Below are 20,198 nucleotides of genomic sequence, written 5' to 3'. Positions count from 1 at the left end.
CTATTGGTTTTTTGCGTATTCTATTGGAAAAATCCGCAGCTTCATAGGTGGCTTTTTGTCAATGGAAACGTTCAATGGTAAAAATTTTATAGAAAAAACAGGCTATAGAATTGTATTTTTCTATAGAAGTTATTCTATTCAAATATGCTCTATAGAAATTGATTAGTTTAAGATCGTTTTTTTGCTTAATGTTTTTTATGAAAGGAGACGAAAATTATGTCGAGAAAATTGCATTGAAAAATCAAATTCTATTGGATTTCTATGACTTCTGTTGGAAATCGTTTGACAAAATTCACAGTTTCTTGGGCCGTTTTTTTCCAATAGAAACAGTGGTAAATGTGTTCAATGGTAAATATTTTATAGAAGTCTATAGAATTAGATTTTCTATAGCGAATTGTATTGAGATATATTCTATAGCGATTAATTTGCCTCAGATCGTTTTTTTTGTTAGACTTTTACTCAGAGAAGATGAAATTACGTCAAGAAAATTCTATAGAAAATATCTTATAGAAAAAAGTCTATAAAGCTATATTTTTCAAATAATTGCTTGTTTACCAAGGGGACAGGAAGATATATGAAAAAATATTTTTAGAAAAACAAGAATTAACATATTTCTATCATCAATTTTTATTCTTTCAAATGTTTTTTTTATCCAGATGACGAGATCTTTATTTGCGTTCTAAAGTAACAAGTAAAAGTTATTATTTATCTATAATTATATTAATTTATTCTCGTAAAGCCCTTCAAATCTACACTTGCCCTTTGTCACCAGAGACGAAAAGTCCTAAATTTTCTCAATCATCTCAGAGAACGAATTGAGCCACGTGATAAGGGGAATAAAATAGGATTTACAATCGCCAGTTTCATTCATAAAAATAAACTAGAAAAAATTATCTCACGAAACAAAACAAGTTAATATTAATCAATAGTACACGTCTAATTTTACAATTTCAATGTTCAATTCAGTTAAATAAAATTCGATTAATCTTGCGTATTTCATGGTCTCCTTAACACCTCTCGTTCAATAACACTATAAATAATTTTACATTAGTATTATTCTCAGTGTGTATGTTTGCGAGTGGTAAACTCTTGAATGATTTTCAAAGAAATAATAATCGTTGATTAATCAAAACAAATAAAAATATCTCAACCATACGAATATATACAAGTCTCATACGTTATGATTTTATCATTGTGTTCATTGCTTCCAAATTACTCTCTCAATTTTGGGGTGAAGAGTTGAGTCTTGAGATGATGGATCGGATGTAATTTCAAAAAAAACACGAGGAATAACGATTTTCCAAGAGAATTTAGTCAATTTTTTTTTTAATTGAGGTTCAAGTTATTTTGAGGGTCGGAACGACCCTTAAGGCAATTTGATCCTCGATTCCAAACGACCTTAAGGGCCAAATGTCAAGTCTTTGAGGGTCAAATTGCATTAAGGGGTAAACGTTCTTAAGGGCTGTTTGACCCTCAAACCATTTGGGATTAAATTCCAAACATCCTTAAGGGCCTTTTGACCCTCGCGATCATTTGACCCCCAAATGTCAGTAAAAGTCATTGGACCTTCAACTAAAAACAAAAGAGAATTCCCTGAATTATGCTAATAGCTAATTCAGGAAACCTTTTTCTGTTTCTAGTTGAGGCTTAATCGAACCTTTGGTGTTGAGGGTCAAATGACCCTTAAAAATATATACTCATTAAGGCAAGTTGACCCTCAACTCGAAACGACCACAAAGGTCAAATGTCAAATCTTTGTAAGTCAAATTGTTTTAATGGGTAAACGTTGTTAAGGGCTATTTGACCCTCAAGGCTGTTTGGGCTTGAATTTCAAATATTCTTAAGAGCCTTTTGACCCTTACGACCATTCGACCCCTGGCCCCGATTATTAGTAAAAGTCATTTGATCTTCACCTAAAAACAAAAAATAGAATTCTCCGAATGATGCTAATAGCTAATTCAGGAAACTCTTTCTTGTTTCTAGTTGAGGGTCAAACGACCCTTAAAAACGTATACCCATTAAGGCAATTTGACCCTCAACTTTAAACGACCCTAAGGATTAAATATCAAGTCTTTGAGAGTTGAATTTTCTTAAGGGATAGACCTTTTCAAGGGCCGTTTGACCTTCAACTAAAAACGAAAAATAGAAAGCTCTTTTAGAATTTAGAAAACTCGCTTTCATTTCTAGTTGAGGGCCAAACGAACCTTGACAACCTTTGTGTTAAGGGACAAATGACCCTTAAGAACATTGTGGGTCAAGAGTCAGATCGTCGTGAGGGTCTAATGGATCAGAGTAGAATAATCATAAATGGTCATTTGATCCTTAACTCTATACGTCATTAAGATTCGTTCGACCCTCAATTCTGAACATCCTCAAGGACCGTCTGACCCTCAACTAAAAATGAAAGCAAAATTTTCCTGAATGTTTCATTCCCCCTCAGTTCCCCATAACATGTTTCCCCTCAAAATATCTCAGAATCCACGAGAGATATCAAAATTATTACAGGAACCTTTTTCGTAGCTCTCAGTCTGCTCTACAAACAAGGTCCTTAGAAAAACCCCCCTATTTCCCTCAGCTTCCGAGATATCCATAAAAAATTGATCAATTGAAATTGAACGACTCCATCGACTCCCCAAAAACCCCTCACCACCAAAATCTCAAGTCCTAGAAAATCGGAAACCCCTAAAACCTCAAAAACAAATACAAAACTCCCCCCCCCCCCCGAATAATTTCGCCCCACTAAAACCCATCAGATTATAGATGCTGCCACTGCGTGGACATGAGATTGCTGGATGACTCGATAGCCCTGGATACGGCCTCATGGAGCCCATGTCCAAGCCACATTTGATTCAACTGCCTGTACTTTTCCCTACACAACTTGAGAGGATTGCCCCTCCTGAGCCCCTGATCAGTCTCTCCGTACTCATCTAGATAAGGCGGACAAGCGAAGGCGCCCCGATTTGGAGACCTCAAAAACAGTATCTCACACTCTCTGACCCTCAAGAACACCCCAACCCCAGTGCCACACTTGCTGGCATGATAGGTGCAGGCCCCCACCATGGTCTTATTGAGCTCAGTCTGACAGCAGTAGCTCTGAGAGCACAGCATTTCCCCACAAACAAGACACATGGTGGGATTCCTTGAGTCCTCTTTATCACTATTTGGACACGTGAACAACGAAACAGTGTTGATGAGCTCTGAGTAGTCATCAGGCAGTTTGACAAGACCATTGACCCTGAGAGGCTCCTTGACGCCGACAGGTAGTCTCGCCCTGGGATGTTCCCCCCAGTTTTTGGCAAGCCTCCTGACCCCATCGGACCCCAGGAGGCCCTCGCAGCTGGTGTCAAGCCCCAGATACATCATAATACTCTCGTAGGTGTCTCCATCCTTGACCGTGAGCTCTGCTGGTGCAGGCACATCAGTGATGTAATGAAAATAGAGAGCACAGCACCTCAGGAAGGGGAGGGAAGCCACCTTGACACGTCTCCATATCTCGGACAAGGTGAGCCCACCAGTCTCCACCTTGAGGATCCTGATGATCTTGGATAAAGCAGAGTACGTCCCTTCGCCCACCTCCATGTCCTCGAGGCTGTCCACGTCCATCTCTTCAGAGCTCCCAAAATCCGAGGTAATCAGGATCTTGACGATGAGTCCAATGAGAACGAGCTTCAGGGCGTGAATCTCGTGGTGACTACCAGTGACAACAGGTGGAGGATCGTCAGAATTCTTGGAGAAGAGACTGGGCAGTGTGACCACCAGGGGCACGAGGATGCCGAAGGGATCCCAATCAGCGATGCAATCCTCCGAGGAATTGTCTAGCAGAGTGCTGAGAAGAGTCATGGCGTGGCCAGCAAGGATGCTGCAGTTGCCGCCCCCTTCGCTGATTCCAGTGCTGGAGCCTGAAGTGTTGGTGGGGCTGCTGCTGCTGGGCCAGGTGGACCCCAGGACCGCTGAGATCCTGGCGAGGCACTCCAGGCTGTCCCTCTGCCTGGAGGAGAGTGCCCCCAGGAGTGGCTTCTCACTGTCCCTCAGGAGGAACTCGATAGCGTGAATGGTGTAGGCTGTGGATTTCCAAGCTAGCAGGGGAACCCTGGCGTCACTGGTGTGGGGATCCACTCCCAGGCCCTTGGTGTACGTCGCCTGGGCGAAGAGATCGACCATGGACTTGAGATCGTCGGACAGTGTGGCCTCTTTGCCACCAGCAGACACTGTCTGCATATCGAAAACATCGGCCACCTCCTTACCCAGGATACCCTGGATCCTCTTGATGGGACAGGCAAAGGGCTCCCTGGCGTCCATCATCGTGATGCTGCCGTCACTGATGCTAAAGTCATCGGGCTTCCTCGGTCTGCAGTACCTGCACTTGCCATGCATGTTGTCATCGCTGATGCTTTCGACGTTGCTCTTTCCTTTGCAGTCAAGGGTGATGGTGAGGGCGTTCAACCAAGTGTCAAAGTCCACGTTGAGACGATCCTTCGGTTCAGTTGGCTGTAGCGTAGCCAGAGGAGGGAGCAGAGGTAGAACTGTATTGCTCAAGCACTCGCACAGAGGGCAGAGATACTCGTGCTTCTCAACATCGAAGCTGGCAGGCTGCCGGAGTCTGTAAGGCCTTCGATTCTCCTTGGCAAGGACGTTATCGAAGTACTTCTCCCAGCAGTTGGCGTGCATGACGTGGCCACAGGTGCTGGTGTGAGGGGATGCCCCCAGTCTTGACGATAAGTACAGTGGATTCTTCTCGTCAGGGTCATTCCTCGTTTGACAGAGGACTGTCGACTGCTGGACGAAGGCTGCCAACACCATTGCTCGGCCCCCAGGGGTGACTGTCTGGTCCTCCTGGCAGAGGAGGCACGTGTACGTCTTCTCCTCGATGATCCTGAGGGTCTGTCTGGGCCCTAGGGCCACTGGGACCTCCTCAGGGGATGGCTCTGACAGATCCATCGAGGAGCCTCGCTCGTTCCCCTTGCTGTTTGCGTCGATGGCAGCCTCCTCGAAGAGTTTGGCGTTCTTCTTCATGAAGTGCTTCTGCATCGCAGCCATTTGCGCCATAACTTTGGCCCTCTTCTGCGCAGCCATCTGCGTTCTCCATTCCTTACTGTTCTTGGCTTGCTCCTCTTCACTGGCTGCTGACACTGAGGGCTCCTTGCCGACAGCAACTTGCTGTGGGCTCGCCTCAGCCATGGACGAACCAGCAGCCTCCCTGTACTTCCCCAGGACCCACGTCACCAGGTCCTTGTGCGCCTCGATCCTCGGACTGGTTGACAACTCCTCCAGAAGCTTGTAGATCCTCCACTTGGAGGCACGTTCAGTGAAGATGAGGAAGGGGTAGTGCCCTGTCATCTGCTCCTGGAGGGCATAACCTATTATGTGAATTATCTTGTGGACCTGGGGCTCCGAGAAACTTCTCGCCCTCAGGTTTATCGACCTCTCGAGGACTGTCTGCATTATGTGAAGCATCACGTCGCACTGGAGGAGATTGGCCACCAGGCTGAAGGTCTCTGTGAGCTTCGGCAGCTGGGGAGGGGGACAGCACTCCAGCTCTTGATTGGCCTTGCGACGCCTCCTCTGGGACTCCTCGGACTTGCTCAATTCCTCTTTAGTGTAGTGGTAGAAGAAGACGTTGTACTCGGCGTAGAGCTCTGGCTTCAGCTCGTACAGTCCCTTTCCCCCAGAGTTCTGTGAGGGTTTCTTGAAGTCAGCCACGTCGTTTATCACCCTCTCGAGACCTGTCTCGTGGTGCACACCATCAGGCAGAGTCTTGTTTAATTCAGAATGGGACATTGGTTTGATGCACAACTGCTGGATGATCTCCTTCTTGAGGCGGTCGTCGGGCGTCACCTGGCCCACACCAGGCACGTGACGCTCTCCAATGACAGTTATCAGGAGGCCCAGAAACTCCTCGACGAGGTTGATGGTCTGCCTGATGCTGTCCTCCTCGGGGTTCTTCAGGGTGTTCGTCTCGAAGTTGAGATCAGCCCAGTTGAGGAGATTGTACTTATTCAGGATGTGAATCAGAAACTCGTTGGACTCGATCAGAGACGCCCCAACTTGCAGGAGAATAATGTCACGATCCAGCATTTCAGTTCGACAACGAACGTTGTGGTAGAAGTACAGCTGATTGAGCAGGCTGTAGCCATTTCTCCTCCACATGCCAGCGTGGACCTGGGATATCATGGCCTGTGCCCTCAGGACAGGCTCTATCAGCTGCTCGGGGGATAGCTTCGACTGGATCATGAAATCACTGCTCTGATAGTCAAGATTGTACTTCTCGAGGTAGAGAAAGAGTCCAGCTAGGAATCGCGATAATGGGAGGTGAATGGAGACTGGCTCGAGGGACACGTCGTAGAGGACACAAGTGGCTGAATGATCAGCGAGCTCCCTCAGCTGTCCTGGGGTGGCGGTTGAATCCTTGTTGGGTTGTTCACTGAGTTTCTTAAGTACAAGCCTGAAAGCTTTGATGAGAACGACTCTGTCAGAGCCACACCATTCCAGGGCCAGACTGATGACTGGTGACAGCTTAATGTGGAGATTGAAGGCAGACTCCCACTCTGGCTCGTACTCCATGTGCTGTCCCACTTGACGAAGGACAGCGTCCATCCCCTGCATGCTCCAGAGGAGCTTCATCAGCAGAGACATCCCCTGGAGGAATCCCTTCCTCAACTCGTCTGTCCAGGAGTCGGACTTGGAGCTGAGCAGATACGACAGATCACAGAGAATGTATTGTGCCCTCTTGAAGGAAGTGTTCGGTAAGTTCCTCTCGAACTCCAGTTTCCCCACTGGATTGCACCGCCTCGAGCTCTCCGAGATGAAGGTGTTGAGGAGAATGAACAGTACGTCGTGATTAGCTATGAGATAATGCGCCAGTGTTGGTACTGTGAACAACTGAACTGATAACGATGATATTGAGAACGAGTGGTCGTGATCGTCCTTCATGAAGTCCTTCATCACAGTGCCATAGTTGGTGGTGAAGACAATGGCCAGTGATTTCTTGCTCTCGTACTCCATCAGCATGCCCGATATGAAGAGACGATGCCAGGCTGTTCTGGCGGCCTTCCACAACTGCGAGTCCCTCATGAGTATGCCCTCGACAATGGGCATGTCAGGGAGCTTCTTGTTCAATGCAACATCGCTGAAAATGATTCTGAAGCCTTCGCAGTGGCTGATGAACTGCTGCAGCCACCCCAAGAGCTTCATAGCGAAGATCTGGTGGGCTATCACGTGGGCATGCACCACTAGGACCTTCAACGGTTGACTGCCCTGCCTCGACGTGAACCTCTCGATGTCTGATTTGAGCTCATTGCAGTGCTGAAAGTCCGAGCACTTGACGACAGCTCGTCCATTCCTGTCGATATTAGTGACGAATTCAATCGCCTCTTTCTGGGTGCACTTGATGACTCGAGCGAGAGTACTGATGACCTGCTCAAACGTGTGGGTCTCGTCGTTGAATAGAACAGTGCAGTAGCTGTCTGTTGTTGCTAGCAAGGAGAGAGGACCCTCGTCAGTTTCCTTGACCCTGAGGTCTGCTGGTAGTCCTGGTGTGTGTTCCCTCGCCAGAAGCTCGAAGCAGTACTGCATGACTGCCTCGAACGTCGACGTCGCACGCTCACGAATGTCCTCTGGCAATTTGTTGCCAGACGTCTCTCTGGCCTCTTTGCCAGCCTCGTGTATCCTGCAGAAGGCCTCCTTCTTCCAAGCCTCAGGATCACCGCAGTCGCAGCAGCCACCTCCACTGGACGTTGCTATCTTGTATTTGTGGTTCTGGTGGGCTGACTCTTTGAAGCAGGTGACGCAGAGGACACATGTGGGGTCCATTCCACACTCCCTGCAGAAGTACGTGGGCTCACCGACTTTGAAGAATCTACCGCAGACTGAGGGGGGATTCTCCATCTTCGCCAGCTGCTGGAGAACCTCTCTGGGCTCGCCATTGCAGATGAACTCCTCCAGGGTGTTGTACAGCATCTTCTCAGCCATGTCCTCGTCGAAGGACCAGCCCAGGCAGTTGCCGTTTGGCTCGGGACTGTAGATCTTCGGCACCCAGATCCTCCAGTGCTCCTTGAAGTGCGTCGACGTCAGGATGCCCTTGCTCATCTTGTCCATCCATACGTTTATGCAGGGCTTGCTCGAGGTGGGGAAGATTGGCAGGACCTGGGAGAGCTCGGAGTCGTCTAGGTCGTGCTCGTACACCGGGAGGGCGTGCTGGTCCGTCTGCATACTGTCGGTGTTCATTTTGAAGGTATCTGGAAGAATGAGGAGATTGCAGTAGCTGAAGAGTCGTAAGTTGGCTTTGTTACGTAGGAGGGGCTAAATAAAGTGCATGTATATAAACAAGGGTGCTCGAGGCGGAGGTGCACGCTCGAAACGTCACAAAAGGAATTGAATGCGTTGTTTTGGATGCCAAATGATTTTTGGGGGGGATTTTTCTGGGGTATTTTAGGGGAGGGGAAGTAATGCTGGTGAGGTTCGTGTAAGAACGTATTTTATGGAAAATGTAGGGAATTCGGGGGGAATGCTATTGGATTTGGTTTTAGAAGAGTGTATTGAAAAATTCTGCAGCCTTCACGCATGAAAAAACTTGAGAGAAAAACGTAGCGAATTTACTAGACACTTCTATTGAATTTTTAATTAGTTTTGGCAGATTCTATTGAAGTGTTCAACAGAAAATTTTCTATAAAATTTCGCCGGCTCGAATTCTCTTTTTTTTTCATTCTATTATTTTCTTTTCATCAAAATTAGTTTTTGGAAAATTCTATGGAAATGTTCAATAGAAAATTTTCTATAGCAAAAGTCAATCGAATTCGATTTTTTTATTCAACTCATTCTATTGGGATATTTTCCATAGAATTTCCCCGGCTGAAATTCTCTGTTTTTTAAATTTTATTATTCTTTTCTTTTCGTCATGAAAATGAAATGAAAATGCTTCGGAAATTCAAGCCGAGGAGATTCTATAGAAAATATCTCGATAGATTAAGTTGTCTAGAGGAATCGAATTCGATTGACCTTTTCTATAAAAATTTTTCTATTGAACATTTCAATAGAATTGGCTAGTGAAATCGCTAGGTTTTTCTATTAAATTTCTTCATACGTGTTCCTGCGTATTTTTGTAATGAAAATATTGAATAGAAGATATTTTATACAATAAATCAATAGAATTTGAATTTTCCGGAAATTCCTGCACTTTATTTTTTAATTTTTTAGTTTGATTTATTTATGGAAGAAAAAATAGAGTGTAAAACACTTGGATAATTTATCAAGGAAAGATGAAATTATGTTTTTCTATGAGACTGTTTCTGTTGGACATTTTCTCTTTAAAAAATGGGCAGTAAACCTGCGGAATTTCTCAATAAAAATTCAATGGAAATCTAATAGCATTTTCTAGTGAATTAGCTAGGATTTTCTACGAAATTGTTTAGATGTCATCTGACTTAAAATATTATTCCATTCCAGCAAAAAAATGGATTTCAAAAAGAAATATATATTGACATTCCCCGTAAAATTTTACTAGACTGAAATTTTTTCAATTAAATAATTCTTGTAGCAAAAAGAAAATATCTATTTAAAAATTCTGCAAAATTCTCTGCGCGTTTTTTTCGATATAGATGTTTAATAGAAATTTTTTTAAAGAGAAAATCAACCAAACTTTGTTTTTCTATACAATCTGTTCTATTCACACATTTTCTACAGAAATTCCTGGGCTCCAATTTCTTAATTTTTTTATTAGGTTTTTTTTAGATGAGAAAAAAAAACACCGAGAAAAACCTGGAAAATTTATTGAGAAATTCTTAGCGAAAATGTCTCAACAGGGAAAGTTGATATCTCGATAAAATCGAATTCTCCTGTCAGTGGAGGAGACAAAAAAGCTATTGCGACTTTAGTCTCTAGTAAAAATCTCGAAAATGGTTGAAGATTGTACTACAAGTAATTCAAGAGCTCCAAAAAAGTTCCAAACGAAAACTTGGCCACCTCCAAAGGATTGAAAGCTACTCAGCAAAAAATGACTTCCATAAATCACCTAGTCAGGAAGTAATTGACAAAAAGTCCTAGCCAATTCTCATCCTTCGAATTCCCCTATTCGTACTTATTTGTCAATAACACCTCGACATGTATCGGAAATCATACGAGTCCATTATTTCGTGATTGCCAAGCTGGCCTTGCAAAAGCGTATCCTATTTTTAAACGAAAAAGAAAAATAAATACCAGTGAGATGGGACTCACCCCTACGATGACGACAGCCTCCACCAGAACAAAAGGATGATGACAAAAAGTTCTAAACTCTGAATTACTCCGAATACTTCACACAAGACAAACGTCCATCGACAAATTCAATGATTCTTTCGTGAACTGTATTTCACTCGTCACGAAGAACCCCTGGGAGATTTTTAATGAACAATTTCACGTGATGTTGTTACACATTTTCGTCATTTATGTCAAAACAGTAATTGTCAGGTTGTATTGAATATCCCCGAGACATTAGTTATGAGGAACGAGTGGTATTTGACACTTCTGGGGTTCAAAGGACGTTGTTTGCGATGAGAATTATTACACAGCTGCTCTAACAATACACAAAATGGCTCGCTCGGGTTTATTATGTGTGTTGGGAATGTTCAATGTGACGTCGATCATGAAAATAATCGATATTTTACGGTCTGACAATCGATATATTCATGTTTTTTTCTCACTCGATATATCGCAGGAATCGATATTTCAAACCCCCAATATTTTAATTTTCAGGAGTTTTTTAAATTCATCTTTGGCGAAATTTTGAAAAATTTTGATGAATGGGTTTTCATATTTTGTAGGGAAGGATTTGTTACGGAGAAATTGAAATTCTTCTATAGGATTCCCTATCGAATTTTTTCCTGCAGGATTTCCTGTAAGAGTTCCTACAGGGGATTCTATAAGACTTCCTATAGAAGGTCTCATAGGATTTTTAGTAGTATTTCTCACGGAAGTTTCTCCTGCTGGATTTTCTCTAGAATTTTCTATAGAAGAATCTATAGAATTTTCCATAGGAATTTCTATAAGATGTTCTATAGGATATCTCACGATATGCTATACATAGCATATTCTATGGAATTTTTTTTCTGCAGGATATTTTCTACGAGTATTTATAAGGGATTCTTTAAGATTTCCTATACATATAAAGAGGGTCTCAGAATTTTCGGTAGCATTTCCCACGGAAGTTTTCCCTGTCGGAGTTTCTCTAGAATTTTCTATATTAGAGGTTTCTAAAAGGGGTTCCATAAACTTTCCTATGAGATGTTTTACGGGATTTTCAATAGCATCCCCTATAGAATTTTTCCCAGTTGGATTTAATGTAGGATTTTCTCTAGAATTACATATAGAGAATTCTATAGAACTCTACAGACTTCTATAGAATAGATTTCTTATTATCAAAAGTACCTCCCATGACATTTTTCCTCTTGATTTTTTTCCGAGATTATCTATAGCAATTTCTATAGATTTCCTATAGCCAACCCTATTAGATTTTTTCTGCAGGATTTTTTCTACGAGTATTTATAAGGGATTCTTTAAGATTTCCTATACATATAAAGAGGGTCTCAGAATTTTCGGTAGCATTTCCCACGGAAGTTTTCCCTGTCGGAGTTTCTCTAGAATTTTCTATATTGGTTTCTAAAAGGGGTTCCATAAACTTTCCTATGAGATGTTTTACGGGATTTTCAATAGCATCCCCTATAGAATTTTTCCCAGTTGGATTTAATGTAGGATTTTCTCTAGAATTACATATAGAGAATTCTATAGAACTCTATAGACTTCTATAGAATAGATTTCTTATTATCAAAAGTACCTCCCATGACATTTTATCCTGTTGATTTTTTTCCGAGATTATCTATAGCAATTTCTATAGATTTCCTATAGCCAACCCTATTAGATTTTTTCTGCTGGATTTTTTTATAGGTGTTTGTATGAGATTTGCTCCAAGATATCCTATACAAAATCCAGTAGAAAAATTTCTATAGAAAATTCTATAGCATTTTTTCATGCGTGATCGATATTTTGAGCGGGTAACAAACGTTCCATTTTGCCTCACGTACCCATACATAAACCACATTTTTCTATTGATGTTTTCAACGCGATATATCGATCGATCGATTCCACGCGTGGCGATTTTTATCGATTCCATACATCGATACTGCCTTAATATCGAGCATTACCAGCTGTACGTACATAAATGTGCAACAAAGGGAGAACGAGCGATGATTGTGGAGGGGATGGAGAAAGGATACTTGGCATTATTTCTAGAAGTTTTTAGACTACTTTTTTAACGTATGAAAGACTCTCACTTGTAAAAATGGAAAAAATCATTTAAAAAATGATCAAAATGGCCTTGAAGGCTTGAAAAATTATGAATTACCTCGACAGCAATTTAAAAAATGATCTTTTCAACGAAATTTATGGCGAATGGAGTTGAATACCTCGCGAATTTGCTTTTTTCGTGGCGAATGGAGACTGCAGTTGGGATTTACTGATCCTTCAAAGGGAAACAGTTGCAGATAGAAGGCATGTCCATCTCTCTTTTACTCACGTATTTATAACATCTGGAGGGGGTGGGAGTGAGAGCTGGCCAATCACGAGGAGAAAGGGCTCGTGTGGGATCCCCCCCGGCGTATGTTCGTCTCTTTTCCACAAGGTATCGTCGGCCTGTGGTGGCCTGTGGTTAAAGCTCCCAAAAACATAACCTGGAAACTAAATAAAACGACAGATTGATAAAAGAAAGATCGTTCTGTTATTTGTGGAAAGGAAAACGCGAGTTCGAGGGCTGGTGCTTGAGTTGATAGCGAGTTTAGGGAGATCTAGTTACTGAAAATGTTCAAAAAGTGTGGGATACTAGTTATTTGCTTGTTTATTATCAATTATGGGGCTTGGGTTGGGGAGTGAGGGACGGGGATTTAATTTTTTTGGAAATTCCAGATTCGATGAGAAGGACAGTGTCTCGGGGGTGCAGCAGCTCAAGTCTTCCATTCAGAAGGGGATTAGGTCGAAATTGCTGGAGTTGTATCCCCACCTGGAGAGCCATATTGATCAGATTATTCCAAAGAAGGACGCTTTTCGTCTTGTGAAATGGTAGGTTTGGTATTTTTTTTTGATTCATGGTGCAGGAGAAAATTTTAACTTTTGGGTTTAAGGGCTAGTAATTCAAGATTGGCAGAGTGGAGTTCAATGTTTCTTTTTTCACTTTGATGGTATTTTTTCAAGGTTTGAAATAAGATTTGATTTGTACAAATCGTATCACTTCGTCAAGAGATATTGACGATTTAGGATGGGTTCACTTTAGTTCGTGGAATGGGGATTTTGTTATCCTCATGTTGTGATTTTGATGAATATGGCCTCATATTGAAGCTTATGAAAATACCTTGAAAATTACGTGCAATTTTTCAATTCTCAGCCAATGTCGAGAGATTACGCATTAAAAAAAGGGGGATTTTGTTTTATTTTTGTTTTTTAAACAAAAATGACTGGTTCGATGATTGAATTGATAAATCTGTTTTTTCAGTCACGATCATATTGAGATTATGGTAAATGCAGCTGGAGAACTGCTGTTTTTCAGACAACGAGAGGGATCCTGGATGCCAACCCTGCGATTGCTGCACAAATGTGAGTTCAATTTTGATGAATCAAATAACGATAAACTCCAATTTGTTTCTCATTACAAAATTCTTTAAACAAAAAAAATCATTCTCAAAGGCAATCCGTATAAAAAATAAAACGATAAATTAATGAAATTCAACAAAAAAATCTGTTTTTACTGTCAAATGAAAGTTTTCCACTCGTTCAGAGTTGAAATTTTGATGAATGAAAAAACTAATTTGTTTATTATCCTTGCAGATCCATTTTTTTTACCAGTAGAACAGGTCGATAAAGGTGCCATAAGATTCGTCCTCAGTGGAGCCAACATAATGTGTCCAGGATTGACATCAAAAGGAGCCAAGATGACTCCCGTCACCAAGGGAACAGTTGTCGTATCCTTTTCTTCAAATTGAACTGCCCTGCAGATTCTCTCGAATTATTCCCAAAAATTAATTGAAATGTCCTTAATGAGTTTGTTATAAAAGGCTGTGATGGCTGAGGGAAAGCAGCACGCACTGGCTGTTGGTGTCGCAGCATTGTCAACAGACGACATGTGAGTTGATGCTATTTTCGCGGCCCCTCGATCTTTTTAAAATGTTAATCCCGATTTTTTTTTCTTTGCAGAGCTAAAGTAAACAAAGGAGTAGGTATTGAAAATTGTCATTATCTCAACGACGGTCTGTGGCAAATGAAAGCTGTAAAGTAAGATTAATAAAGGCCTACAAAACATTCTTATTGTAATTATAAAACTGTTTGTTTTTTATTTTCTTGTTCATCAGCATAAATGATGTTTATCCGGTCTAATTGTTATTAACGTATCATTAATGACATCAATAATGAACATAAAAATGAAATTTCAAAATTACATGTTAAAAATGAAATTCAAAATTACATGTTATTAGAATGAATTTAAATTGAATGGCCAGCATGGGGCAAAAAATTGGGATTTTTTATCTTTCGGAAACTGTTGAACGGGAGTCTAGACACCGGAAATTATCGAGATTGATTGTTTGGGGAACATTCTCCGATGGTATGGGACGTCAATGGAGTTCATGTAGGCCAGGGTTTTCCATGGTTTCCCTTGGTGATCAGGCGAGTCTGTACATGGAGCAGCTCCTGGAGTACAATGCGACGTGGTGAGGGAGAAAGCCCACGACACCGCAACGAAGGGTGGTGGGTGGAACGGGACCATAAAAAGCACAATCGGCTATATGAGAATGAAAAAAAAAATTGAATGGAGGTTTCCTTTTTAACATTTTTCATTCAAAACTAACTCGCACAGAATAATAAAGTTTTGAACGAGTTGTGTGTCCTGATGAGGGTTTCTGAAATGGAACTGAAACGTCGACTGGAATTCTTTCATTTTAATTTTTCATTCATTGTTTCACCATTCTGGATTAAAAAATTAAATGAAGGACAAAATCAGTTTTTTAATTCTTTTTTCTATTCTCTGGTGTGAAATTGAAAAAAAATAATAATTTTATATCGTCAGAGTCAGTTTATACCAAAACAAAAAGGGTAAAAAATAATGAAATTCAATAGGAACAATGCAGTTTTTAAATTGTTAATTAAACAGGAGAAATAATGAAATTTAATTAAAAAATTCAGTTTTCATTACCAATTGCAGTTTTATTTTTTATAGTAAAGAAAACACTATCAATGACATTCCTCAAAAAAGATTGGACGAGAAATTGGATGAAATGATTATACAATACTATTTCATTGTCAATTATCCAAGTTTCGTTAATTTTTTAGTGACCCAATCATTCCCAGAATTTCCTTCATATACGCTAAAGAAAAACATCTTTACACCCTCTATCAATCCCTCAAACTTCCATCCCAATCCATTCCCTCCTCTCCACCCAATCACAATTACTAAAAAATCCCAAAAAAATCATTCACATCTGGAAGCTTCCCTCAATGTCCCCCAGGTTTGGCCTCCCCTTGGCCCTCGCCCTGTCCCTCCTGGGGCTGGCCCCGTTCAGGTTCATGCACGGGTCCAGGGGGGTAATTAGCCCCCCCGCCCTCAGCATTCGGGGGATTCCCCGGAGGATTTCCCTCGCCCACAGAATGCGGAGACTGCGGATGATAGGGGGAATGAGGACTGTGAGGACTATGAGGACCATGATGAGGTCGACCCATGCCATGTGGTGGATACTGTGCATAAGGCTGATGATAGTAAGGATGGGAGTACTGAGGATAGGGCTGATGGTACGGCTGCTGCTGTCCATACCCATAAGAGGGATGAGGAGGTCTCGGTGCCAGAGGCACATTCTGGGCTTGCGGTTGATTCCCAGGTGGATACTGCTGGGAGTAGCCCTGCCCCGGTGGTATCATGGGTCCAGGGCCCTGTGCCTGCATCACTGGAGGCCCTTGAGGTGCCTGATGAGGCGGCAGATGATTGGACATCATGCCAGCTGGGGGATGAGGATTATGAGGTATCGAAGGAACTGGTGACGACGATGGAGGAGTCGATGGGGGATTAGGCGCCTGGGGATGAGAAGACGATGAAGAATGAGGATTATGGGAGATTGGTGCTGGTGACGATGTGGGGGGAGTCGTCGGGGGGTTGACAGGCGGTGGATACTGAGGTGTTGGAGGCCCCTGAGAGTGTGGGGATGGCGATTGCGAGGGAGGTGGAGCTGGCGCCATCTGCTGATGCTGATTAGGCCCAGGGTGACTTGGGCCCTGGTGGGACAGGTGGTGAGGGTGCTGATGCTGATTCTGGGGGCCTGGGTGGGGGCCCTGGTGCTGGCCCTGCGGGTGCTGAGGTGCCTGGTGCAAGGGGGCTTGACTCTGACTTGAGGGCTGCATCTGGTGGGGATTCGTCACATGGGGTCCCTGGTGCTGTCCCTGATGCTGGGCCATGCTGATTTGATTGACTGGGTGGGGCTGGGGCGACAGCTGATGGTGAATTGGACTCACTGCTGTGGAGTACATGGGCCCTGAACTATTCCCATTAGTGGGATTGATGCCAGTGTTGGGACTTGGGTTGTCTGGAACTGCTGCAGCTCCCGCTGGATTAATACCGTTCCCATTGTCGTTTGGGGATGTTGTCGGGGTGCTTGAGGCACTAGTTACAACTGTTGTACTGCTGTTGATGACTGATGCTGTAGGAACTGGGGCCACTGGACTCGTATTCCCATCAGCAGTCTTGTTGCTGTTCGTGCTCATCTGGGCACTCTGGATACTCTGGGTCGGAGAGTCCGATTTACTCTCGACGTAGGGAGGCGAGGGACTGTCCTTCTTGGTGTCGATCTTCTCGGGCTCTGGTGTCTTCTTATCCCCTTCACTGTTCTCTGAAAGCTCCATTGGGGTTGGCTCCTCGTTCACTGAGGCTGGAGTTGGGGTTGACGTTGGGGTTGAATCGTTTGATCCTGTCTCAGGGCGACTCTCCTCAGCACCTTTGACCCTCTCACGACGCAATAACTCGTACTGGCGCTCCACCATCTTGTTGAATGTGTCCTCGTCAACGGCTGGTTTGCAATGCTTCTTCAGCTCCTCCTGGAAGATCTCACTCGTCTCGATGAATTTCCTCTTCTTTGCCTCGAATTTCTCCTCGATCTGCTGCAGCTCAGCCTCCAATTTCTTCTGGTGCATCGTCAGTGACTGCACCTGTCGCCTCAGGACCTGCATTCTGTGGGTGGTGACCACTGAGCGCACGTCTGGAACAACAGTATCACTGAAGATCTCGTTTATCAGCCTGTGGTTACGAGTGTATCTCGAGTATGCCACGTGTTTCACGGAGTAACCGTCGTCCTGATCGTCGTCGTCCTCTGCTGGGAGAATGTCTATGCGCCTGTCCTGCACTGCCTGATTCTTGTTGCCCCCTGAGGAACGATCGTGGGTCTCGCGATCGTCAGAGCTGGAACTCGTGACGCAGATGGCGGATTTCCCACGGTTTTTGGCGGCTATGTAGGCCAGGTAGGCTGGAGAGTTGTGATACGTCTTCAGGGATTTTTCGTACTCGACTTTTTCCGTCTCGTACTCCTCGATGAAGTCCGTTTTCTCGTCCTCGGGGAGGTCGCGCCACATCTGACCAATTATCTTGCCGATCTCCCAGAGCTTCAGCTCGGGGTTCTGGGCCTTCACTTGGTCCCACACTTTACGACTGTATCTCATGTATGGCATTAGCGGCTTTTCTGGCGGCTTCGGAGGTTTCGGGAGTCTTGGGTCCGCCTGGAATCATTCAGAAATGGGCTTTTAGGACACAAGTTTTTTTACGGAGTTACAGACACGCAAAATAGGTGATAGGGTAGCGAATTCTATAGACAATTCTATTGGATTTCTATTGAAAATTCTTTTATTTTTGGCCGGCGCTATTGTAGCATTCCACAGTTTTACTGGAAGTTTTTGTAGGAACTATTTTATAGAACAAATCTGTGAATTTTATCTTTCTGTACATTTTTTAAAGATGTTTTCTAAAGAAATTCCTCGATATGAATTTTCTAATTGTTTTCTACATTCTATTTATCTTTTCTCTTCGTAAAACATAGCACACAAAAAACATGTAAAATGTGGGGAGAGAAATTTCTATAGAAAATATCTCAATAGAATGAATTGTATAGCAAAATTGAATTCTATTGACTTTTTTCTGTAGAATATTGTTCATTGAACATTTCTATTGAAAATAGAAAAACTTAGCGAATTCGATAGAAAATGTCCTATAGAAACTATTTTATAGAAAAAATCAATAAGATTTCTTCATTCTATACATTTTTTTAGATGTTTTCTATAGGAACTCCTCGACATGAATTTTCTATTTTTTCCATTTTATTTCTTTTCAGAAAAAAATCAAATAAAATACATTGAAAAATTTCAGCCGAGGAATTCTAATAGGAAATACCTCAACGAAATAAGTTGCAAAGAAACATTGGATTCTATTGTTTAAAATATGATATTTCATAATATATTTCATAATATCGAAAAAATAAATCAAAAAGCCAGGGAAATTCTATCTCTTTTTGAGATTTTTTTTCTAGAATTAGAATGTTTAGAGAATGATAATTACCGCAGCATTTTTTCCAACTTTCTGAGGGGTGAATCCAGGATGACCATGGGGAGTCTGGATAAATGGACTCCCGGAATCTTTCTGTAATGCAATGATAACTATCGATTAGGTCGATCATGACATTTGTTTTCATTTGGAATGTTTATTCATTTTTGATTTTCTGATGTTTATTCTGTTTCGCGAAACGTCGCGAATTGACAATAATGTAGTGCTGTTTATTGTTTTCTCCACATTTCCCACGACCCTACTTCCTCGATACAAACTATGGAGATGAATAATTTCATAAATTATAAATTATCTATGAAAAACATGGGATCAATCGTAGGAAAAATCTGTTTTATAAGGATACACCTTAAAAAACAAATCTGAAATTTGATGATTTTTTTTACAATTATCTATGGCAAGAAGAGATCTACGTAATTCATCAAAAGCCTCAAAAGAGACTTCTCAAAAAATTCTCCACTCCTTTGATCGAATACAAATTTTTAAAAACTCCGACAAATTCCAAAGCAAATAAATCTAAAATTCCATCATTAAAATTGTGTACATATCCTCATTAGAAAAATATCCCGAAAAAAACACTAAAACATCCATAAAAGATTTGAAAACGTAAAAAAATTATTTTCATAGACTCCTCTGCACTCTTTCATGCCTAAAACATGAAAATTCCAAAACAGGAATTGTCAATGGCTCTAGTGAACGACTGATGACCCCCAACAGAAGGTCATTGCCATTTCAACTTACATTTCCCCCAGATCCTCCTCCACCTCCTCCAGAAGCTCTCAAACGTTCTGCAGAAGGAACAAAATTCATGAATCAACAGCATCAAAGACACGATTACATTAAAATTAGTCCGAGTCATGCAAGGTACTTACGGTTTGTAGCCACCATACTAGAAGCTGAGAGTGCGACTTGTTTGTAATTACCAGGGAGAGCCATCCTGCCTGTGACCTCTCAAAGAGCTCGTGGAGTCCAGCTCAAAACCTAGAACAGGAAATACCCAAATTTCCAGTGTGAAACACGTATTTGACAGGAGAAAAGCTATTTTCCTGAGGGCATATTATCACAGACGCCACGCTAGACGCGCCCCATGCAATGCCGGATCGGCGAACCCTCGCCATCACTCGATAAAACGTTCACAAGTGACAATTACTCATGACAGAAGAGTCACGTCGAATCACAGTCGATCACGAACGATTGATTGTGGCTGATAATGAGTTATTACCTGTGTACTCAAATATATTGAAATCACAATCAGGCGTCTTTTGGAGGCTGAATATTTCAACCAGTTTTGTCCCCTTCCATTAGCCACCGTGTATTGAAGTTCAGCAGCTGTGTGAAGTGAGGTGATCTGAGAAATTGAGAAGGACTGGCAATTTTAGAGTTTAGGGATGTCAGTTTTTCACTAGGGACGGGACAACTTCACGTCCTTCGAAGATATTAGTTGCGACATCTGTGGGGAGAGAGTGGAAATACTATGGTGGGTGGTAACTGGTGATCGTGTGAGGGTAATGTTTCGAGGGAGATCGGTAAGGTAGTTTTCATGGTTATGTTCACCGAATTGAGCAGGTTTCTGCACAAATGGCACGCGTAACACGTGTGG

At 42.4% G+C, this 20,198-nt stretch overlaps 3 protein-coding genes across 3 annotated transcripts; 1 reads left to right on the top strand and 2 right to left on the bottom strand.

Annotated features, from left to right (window-relative positions):
- Positions 1-603: 603 nt before the first annotated feature.
- On the bottom strand, positions 604-10,538 carry LOC107040260 (E3 ubiquitin-protein ligase UBR2). Its single transcript, XM_015260276.1, has 2 exons — positions 10,210-10,538; positions 604-8,234 (listed from the first exon to the last, which is right to left on the bottom strand). The coding sequence occupies exon 2, from the start codon at positions 8,221-8,223 to the stop codon at positions 2,755-2,757; it is 5,469 nt and encodes a 1,822-aa protein (XP_015115762.1). The 5' UTR covers positions 8,224-8,234; positions 10,210-10,538; the 3' UTR covers positions 604-2,754.
- A 2,118-nt stretch (positions 10,539-12,656) lies between these two features.
- LOC107038872 (malignant T-cell-amplified sequence 1 homolog) lies at positions 12,657-14,364 on the top strand. The gene is made up of 6 exons (XM_015258187.1): positions 12,657-12,833; positions 12,928-13,080; positions 13,511-13,611; positions 13,843-13,976; positions 14,070-14,137; positions 14,209-14,364. The coding sequence occupies exons 1-6, from the start codon at positions 12,823-12,825 to the stop codon at positions 14,288-14,290; spliced, it is 549 nt and encodes a 182-aa protein (XP_015113673.1). The 5' UTR covers positions 12,657-12,822; the 3' UTR covers positions 14,291-14,364.
- Positions 14,365-15,192: 828 nt separating this feature from the next.
- On the bottom strand, positions 15,193-19,919 carry LOC107038594 (extensin). The gene is made up of 5 exons (XM_015257791.1): positions 19,821-19,919; positions 19,471-19,579; positions 19,340-19,386; positions 18,596-18,676; positions 15,193-17,763 (listed from the first exon to the last, which is right to left on the bottom strand). The coding sequence occupies exons 2-5, from the start codon at positions 19,532-19,534 to the stop codon at positions 15,502-15,504; spliced, it is 2,454 nt and encodes an 817-aa protein (XP_015113277.1). The 5' UTR covers positions 19,535-19,579; positions 19,821-19,919; the 3' UTR covers positions 15,193-15,501.
- Between the last annotated feature and the right edge of the window lie 279 nt (positions 19,920-20,198).

The sequence above is a fragment of the Diachasma alloeum genome, unplaced genomic scaffold (assembly GCF_001412515.2).
Source record: "Diachasma alloeum isolate Michigan unplaced genomic scaffold, Dall2.0 Dall_scaffold_00178, whole genome shotgun sequence".
In the NCBI taxonomy this organism is placed as follows: Eukaryota; Metazoa; Arthropoda; class Insecta; order Hymenoptera; family Braconidae; genus Diachasma; species Diachasma alloeum.
This window is presented reverse-complemented; position numbering and strand designations above follow the sequence as displayed.